At 39.4% G+C, this 8,185-nt stretch overlaps 1 protein-coding gene across 1 annotated transcript in view; it reads right to left on the bottom strand.

The window, feature by feature from the left end:
* Positions 1-7,531, bottom strand: part of CLIP4 (CAP-Gly domain containing linker protein family member 4) — a gene marked incomplete at its 3' end in the record, with an annotated part of 60,190 nt that extends 52,659 nt beyond the window's left edge. Inside the window, exons 1-2 of the mRNA XM_079721131.1 lie at positions 7,511-7,531; positions 3,025-3,172 (exon numbers count right to left, since the gene is read on the bottom strand). Of these exons, the coding sequence (XP_079577257.1) occupies positions 3,025-3,157 (133 nt within the window). The 5' untranslated portion in view covers positions 3,158-3,172; positions 7,511-7,531. The remainder of the gene's footprint in view (positions 1-3,024; positions 3,173-7,510) is intronic.
* Between the last annotated feature and the right edge of the window lie 654 nt (positions 7,532-8,185).

Raw genomic sequence — 8,185 nt, forward strand, 5'->3', positions numbered from 1 at the left:
CTCAAAACCTATGATAAAGAGAAAATCTTAAAAGCAGCCAGGAAAAAAGATCATTACATACAGAGAAACAAAAATGACAGCAGATTTCCCATCAAGACAAGGGGGAACACAGTGAAGCAACATCTTTAAGCACTGAAAGAAAAAACTATCAACCTAGAATTCTATACCTAACAAATATATTTTTCAAAAGAGACGATGACATAAAAATGTTTTCAGACATATAAAAGCTGAAAGGATCCCTCACCAGCAGATCTGCACTACAAGAAACGAAAGTTAAAGGAAGCCCTTCAGGCAGAAGGAATGTGGTATCAGATGAAAATCTGGTCTGCACAAAGGAATGAATAACACTAGAAATGGTAACTATGTGGGTAAATAAGATTTATTATTATTATTATTGCTTAAATCTCTTTAAGAGATAACGTCACTGTTTATGTAAAAATAATAACAATACACTTGGGGATTTTTAATACATGTAATGTGTGTTCTGTGTAAACTGACTCTGAAGGCTTTGTTCAAAGCAAAAGAGTCCAAAAATCTTTGTAGTCTTGCAGGGTAACCACCTGAGGGTCAACACTGAGCTGAATGTCTAAGCTCTGGTTTGTATGGGTTGGTTTCTTTTTCTTTGTTTCTTGATTTTAATCTCAGTCTCAGTCTCACATTCAATGGCTCCCATTACATTTAGGATAAAATACAAATTCCCTACCAAGGCTTAAATGATCCTGCCTGGTCTGGCCCCTGCCTTCCTCTCCAACTTCATCTCCTGCCATCCTGCGCTTCAACCACTTTGCTTCTCAGCCACTAAGGCCTTCCATTATTTCTTAGGATACACCAAAGTTTTTTCCCCAACTCTGTGCCTTTGATTTTCTATCCTTCTGCCTGGAACACTTCTCTCCAGGCTCTTCTCTCAACCAGCTGCTTCTGATTCTCCAGATGACCAGCCCATCTAAAACAGCCTCTCTGCTCCATTATCCTCTACCAGAGCACCCTGTTTCTTTTCTCCACAGAATTCATTATAATCTATAATATTTATGATTTGTTTCTTCATTTGTTTGTTTATTGTCTGTTTTCCCTCCTAGAATGTCAGTCTTGGTCACCGTGCTATCCCCAGCATCTAGGACAGTACCTAGCACATAACAGGCCCTCAACAAATACTTACTCAATAAATACAACCCTGGATGCTACATTTTAAGGGGACACTGACTACAGCATACTAAGAAGAAAACAACTAGAGTGAAAAGGGTCTAGAAATCCTGACAATGAGAGACCGGTGAAGGAACCAGAAATGTGTAGTCTAAAGAAGTACAGACTAATTTAAATGTCCAAATTATCTTCAAATATTTGAAGGTCATCATATAAAGAAGTGTTTGTTCTACATATCAAACCAGTTAGCCAAAGTTTCAAGGAGACATACTTTGAGTCCATATACAAAAACAATTTTATCACAACTAAAATTTTAACAATGAAATGGACTATTTCATTAGTTTCCCACTATTGACAATATGCAAGTAGCTGAATGGTTATCTATCAGAGAACCTGAAAACATAATTTCTATACTGGGAAATGAGTAGGGAAAGCTGAACTATAGGTCCATTCAGATTCTAAGAATCTATCGTTCTAAGAATACAGGCAATTTTTAATTTCACTTATACAAAGGGAACAATATCCATTATCACCTTTCATTCAATGTATTTATTCAACGAACACTGCACAACTAATATCAACAAATGACTACATTAGCCCAATGAGATAAACAAAAACAAAACATGATTCTACTCCATCCAAAGACCCATAGTCTGGGAAAGGAAATAAGACAGTTATGACTCAAGACAGAATGAGATAAGTGCCCTAAGCAAGGTACAAAGTGCTTTTCAAGGTTTTTCCTGCATAACTGATTTTGTTATATCTGAAAATCAATATCCAGTCAATTTTTGTAAAAACTGCAAATAACTCCCAAGATCTACTAGGCACAAGTTTTATGTAACACCTTTGATGACTGAAAGGCAAGCTGCTATAGAATCTGAGCACATAAAACAGCATACCTGGAGATGAGTAGTTATTAGAATGGATATGACTAAAAAGACAAATTCACAATCCAATCATTTTATATTCACTAATATTTAAAATTGCATTATCTCTACCTCCAAAGCAATTTGAAACGGTGGCCCAATATTTTACTTGAAAAACTCTAACTAAATTAGAAATGTAACATATCCATCAAGCTTACCTCCTGGTTTTCTTTTATTCCTTTATCAACTACCTGATAAAATAGGGTCCTGGGGAAATAAGTCTAAATAGATTAAAAACTAGAATACTCCTAAATTTACATTTTACAAAGAACATTTAAATGAACCAATTTAAATATGAATCAATCTCACGGCCACATTCCAGGGAAAGGTCTCACCCTCTCTAAGTACAGGGCTTTTATTGTTTTGTTTTACTATACTTTATTTGTGTATACACTGATAATTACAATGGGAGACAACTGAAACAGGATCCAAATTAGGCTTGCTTGTGTATTAAAACACATCACTTGTTGTTACATTGTCACCCAAATTTGGATCACTTCAGAAGTGATTATTTGGTTTGTTAATTAGAATCCCAGTATTGCAGAGACAACAGGACCCTTAAAGATGGCTAGTGCACAGTGCTTTTACGTCTTTTTTTTCTTTTGCAGTACATGGCTTTTTAAGCAAGTCAATATATTTAACCAAAATAAATACATCAACAGCAGAAGAATGCTAGATGTCTAAGCACCACTGTATTCTAAAAATAAAATCCTCTGAATCCACCCTGGTGCTTAATATGAACGTTTTTACATAATAAAAATACTGACAGCAGAAATAAAGCGTTTAGCTTAAGAGGCAGAAAAAGCAATACGCAATTGTTATTTTTGAAAAAGGAAAATTTAGCAATTTTATGAAAACCACAACAAATGGTTTCAGGAAAAATTAGGAATACAAAAATGGTGTAAGACACAAGTCAAGTCACCAGTTCACAGAAAATAAACACAGCAACTTAACGTACCACAGTCTGAAGGCATTGGTGCTGCAGAAATGGAAAAGATAACTGGTGTATCAGAACCTTGAAATAAAAATGGGTATCTTCCAATCAACGAACTTCCTTCTAATGGAAAATCCGGAAGGTCCTCTATGGTCATCTTCTAGAAAGCCACCTTTAATGAAAGGGGGGAGAAAGCATATCTATTATATTTGTATGCAACTTAGAATAATTGCCTTCAGTCACAAAAAGCCTATTTTTTTAAATATCTAATCTATTGACATTTTTAACTTCAACCTTCAAAAGTCTATTTTAGAGAAAAAGGGGAAAAAACTTCCTTTTAGCAAACTGTTGTTAAAGAATATACATTGCTTAACACTGTCTCTCAGGGTCAACAGCATACGTAATCTTTTTAGGCAAAGCTCGGGAGTAATAAAAAACTACTACTATGTATTTCCTAATAATAGGTGAAAACATTTTTTAAACGCTGAGCTACTCTAAGTGGGTGATGTTCTCTTTACTCGCAGTAACAAACGAGATGGTATCCCTGGCAGGTGCATCTCTAACTTCTCACAGGATCTGACACAGGTTCTATCATCTGTCATCCAGTAGCTCATGCCATGTGCTCATCACATGAAAAAAATCTAGTTTAAAATGTTCTCATTATTTTCCAACATCCCAGAAAACTTTACTGAAAATTGACCATATTACTTGTACAAATCTAAATCTAAGAGCTTACCGACGTGGCTTCACTTAACAATGTAGAGGATCTGTTTAGTTCATCCCAGCAGAAGATGGAAGGCCATGCCTTTTAAACCACATCACTTATACTACCTCTCTTTTCCAGGAAGCATGAGCACTCAGAATAAATATGCTCTAAATTAGACAGCTGCTGCACCCCAGCACACATATCAGAGATGACACAGAATGCAGAGAAAATGTTAGTAAAACTGAACTATGAAGCTAAAAACCTTCCAGTTTCTTTTGCACCAAATCTTTGAAGCCTGAAATATTATGAATCTCTATATCTGTTCAAAATATAAGCAGCAAACGACATTACAAAACTAAATAAAGGTATTTTAGATAGAAAGAATAGAATAAAGATGGTTAACAGATAGCTAACTCTAGCAGATAATGCCATGCTAGATATTACTCAATGTGTGCTCTATTATACTTGGTAAACCAACTCTATGTTTATCACCTTTACCTATCATGCCTACCTACCATCACCACCCTGCTCCAAAGAAACAGTCACCATTCTGAACTAAGAGGTTTGTTTCCAATTAGATTCATATGTTTTCTGAATACCAGCAGAAACTGGTAAAGAGTAAGGCAATTTCTTTTTTCTCATAAGGTACATGTTTACATGGACATGGATATCATATATCAAATAACTTAATCCAGTGTTACTATGTTAAAGGTATTCAAGGTTTCTTGGATGCTAAAATTACTCGCCACCCAATACTTTGAATCATTTTGACATTAACCTGGCCACATAAATAGGAAAAATTGTTGCCATACAGCATGGTGAACTTCCTCAAATACTAACAATTTCAAAAAGTAGCGCCTACCACAAAGACAGCCCTCCTTCAATACTATAGCTTCTCAGTATTCAAAGTCAGTCAGGATTTCTACTTGTTGGCTTCTACAAATTATGTACCTGGCAGTAAATTTGAGCAAAATAGTCTATGCCGGGTATGAAGCATCCTTTAAAGTCAAGGACCAGAAATAAAATTTAATAAATATTAATATGTACAAGGCACTACACTATTCTAGATGTTTCAGAGACTACAAAAATGAGTAACAGATGGTCCATGCTTGTTAGGTAGCTTACAATCTACTAGGGTGAATAAAATAGTACTAATAACTATAGATGATAAAACTGAGTAAAATATGTTCCATAACCTAAGTACAAGGAACATTTGTTACGGGAGTTCCTGAGAATCAGAAATGGTGCAGTGAAAAAAAGCATCACTGAGATGAGTCTTGAAAGATGAGTAGGCAGAAATAGGGGCATAAATTTAAAAGGGGAGCCCGTTAAAGGAATAGCAGGCTGGAACGTGGGCAAATCTAGTAAGAGGTAAGGCTGTCGTGGTTTTTTAAGACTCTCCTCACTGATGCTTTATATACCTGATCAAACACCAAACCACTTAATTCCATGAGCACTGGAAATGGTTGATTTTTTAAAAGGAGACTGTCCTGATTCAAGCTGTTTTAGGAAGGTTAATCTGACTACAATCACACTTTGGGACTCAGCCATGTTTTTAATTCTCCAGCAAAATGACTAAGTGGTTTTCTTTCTGAGCTGGTTAAGACGAAGCCACCTTTCAAAACCTCCCTTTCAAAGAGTGGGGTTTCCCATTCAAAACTCTTTTTTAAAGTGATCTTCAGAGTGTACCTTTCATTTTTTTGTAGACTTGAGATCCTTAAAGATAGGAACTGTATCTTACACAACTATCACTTGCCACAGGAGCTAGATTAGTGTTTTATACACATTTAATAAATATTCAAATCCTAGATTTGACGTGGAAAGATGATTCATTCAACAAGATGTAATCAACTTCACTTTACATATTAGATATTTCAAACCCATAGAAGCTACTATATTACCTGAACAATGCAGTGAATATTCTTCATATTTTGTGTCTGCATTGCATTTTCCCCTGGTCCCATTCCCTTTCTTTCACATGAAAAGCCCAACATTCTACCTTTTGTCCCACTTAAGAAAGCTATAGGGCCTCCCTGGTGGCGCAGTGGTTGAGAGTCCGCCTGCCGATGCAGGGGATACGGGTTCGTGCCCCGGTCTGGGAGGATCCCATATGCCGCGGAGCGGCTGGGCCCGTGAGCCGTGGCTGCTGGGCCTGCGCGTCCGGAGCCTGTGCTCCGCAACGGGAGAGGCCGCAACAGTGAGAGGCCCGCGTACCACAAAAAAAAAAAAAAAAAAAAAAAAAAAAAAAAAAAAAAAAAGAAAGCTATACACCTCCACAAACTTCTGTATAGTTTTAGTTTAGAATCCTTTCCTAAAAGCGATTTCTGGATCTAAGGATCTGGAAATCTTGGTCAAACCTAGAGATGTGCTTAGCTGGATTGAGTATATACTTTCATTTCAAATCCTACTATGGTTAATTGGTGAGAATGGATTATGTAAAGTAATCCAAGATTAAAAGTTGGCCCCAATTAACTGTGTACGTAACAGATGCAATAACAAGAATCAACTTCCCCAAAGTTTGATTTACATATGAATCCCATCACCCCGAATCAGCTCTGAGTAAATGCAACTTGTAACATGGCTCTAATAATTTGTTTTTTTTTTTCAGAGATACCTGGTCAATGCCCTAACATTAACATAAGTGCTAAAAACATAAGTGCTAACATAAGTGCTCAAAAGCCACATGTGTCTAGTGGCTACCATATTGAACACTGAAGAAAGAACACTCCCCTCATCGCAGAAAGTTCTACTGAATCAAACTCTAGACAAGAAAACAATATACAAATGCCTGAAACAACAAGGAACAAAGGCTAACAACCTAAGCAAGCCCATGGTAGCATACTTAATTATACGTAATTAACAAGAGAACAGTAAGCCTAAAAGTAACCAGATGCTCGCAGATTTACACTGGGATAAAGCGTTAAGTTGATTCTGTAACATGAAGATCACTAGTATGTTTCAAAATTAGAGTTGTTATAAGCCACAAAAGATATCATATAAATATTTTTCTAAAAGCCTTGCTGATAGGGCTGTTTCTAGTAAATCTGAAACGTCTGAGATAAATCCAGCAAAATACTATGCCATGTGCCAAATCTTCTATAAAACAAATAAACGTATTCATTCTATTTCAAGATTCAGTCTTACAGCCCAGGTAGTCCATATCAAACGACAGTATTTCAAAATGCATATTTATATTAGCAAAATAGGATGGAACCACGATGGCTTTGTCTCATAAAAATGCAGAAAGCTAGACTCCTGCCAATTTCAATTATCTGCTTTCTCTGCACAGTTGCTACATGTCCCGCACCACGTGATCTTCTGTCATTTAGATGACTTTAATTCGCGCAGAAGATAACATAAATGACAAACGTCAATGTGAAAGTGAAGTACAATTAAAGTGTTTGGCGGATGTTTCAAAGGCGGGTGTTTCTTCATTGAAATATTTAAAGGGCACCAATTTATACTATGACATTGCTACAATGTCAAGCACAGTCTAGCTGGGAACTTAGAGCAAGTTATCATCCCATGAGAATATCCTCCTCTGATACATATCAAAACATTGTCTCAGAGTTTAAATCCAAATTGCCTACATAGTCTCTAGATTAATGAACAACCGACATCTAATTCAAAAGAAAGCTGACATTATAAACCCATCAATTTAACCCACAAGGATGAGGCGTCTCTGTTTAGCAGTCTCAGCGCAAGTGTTTTCCCTAACTTCCCTTCCCATGATTTAGAATTAAGGAATCTCGGGGTAGCAAACGACTGGAAGCAGAGTCATTTGTCTTAGCTTTGAATTCTCACCGGCAAAAGGTTTCTCAAACAGCTTAATAAGCAAGGGGAGGCATGAGAGATGTGAAGAGGCCCCTTTCAGGAAAACCACGAAAGGCTGGGTACAGCACGCTGCCCATCGCTGCGGGCGAGAGGCTCTCCCAAGGGCGTCGGGGCGGTCAAAGCTGGAGCTGCGGAGCGGGGCCCGGAACTCAGTTCCGCCGTGGGGTCCAGCCCGTCCCACACACCTGGCAGCATCTCATCCTAAAGTTAAACCGGCGGTGAGGAACGGAAACCAGAAACCCGGCTCCCCGCCTGTGGGCCGTTCCAACCCCGCCCTCGCCCCAGGGAGGCCTCCAGAAGCCGGCGACTCCGGCGCCCACTGCAGGCGACCGCGGGGCTCCCAGCGCCTCCGCGCCGCCCTCCCCGAACCGCCAACCGTCCCTCGAGCACCCGCGCCCCCGCCCGCCGGGCCCGGAGCCCCCGCGCCCTCCCGCCCCACCTGCCTCCTCCGGTCCTCTCCGGGCGGCCGACGGGGAACGCAGGGGCGCGGAGAGAAGGCTAAGAGGCGCGCTTCTCCGCCCCACACCGGTCTCCGGTAGCCGGCCGCGAGGCCTCCAGCCGCGCCACGCTGCGCAGCGCAGCTCCCCGACCTCGTCCGGCCCCTCCCGCCTGCCGCCTCCGCGCCGCGCGCGCCGGAGCCGGGCC

The sequence above is a fragment of the Hyperoodon ampullatus genome (genome assembly GCF_949752795.1).
Source record: "Hyperoodon ampullatus genome assembly, chromosome: 15".
In the NCBI taxonomy this organism is placed as follows: Eukaryota; Metazoa; Chordata; class Mammalia; order Artiodactyla; family Ziphiidae; genus Hyperoodon; species Hyperoodon ampullatus.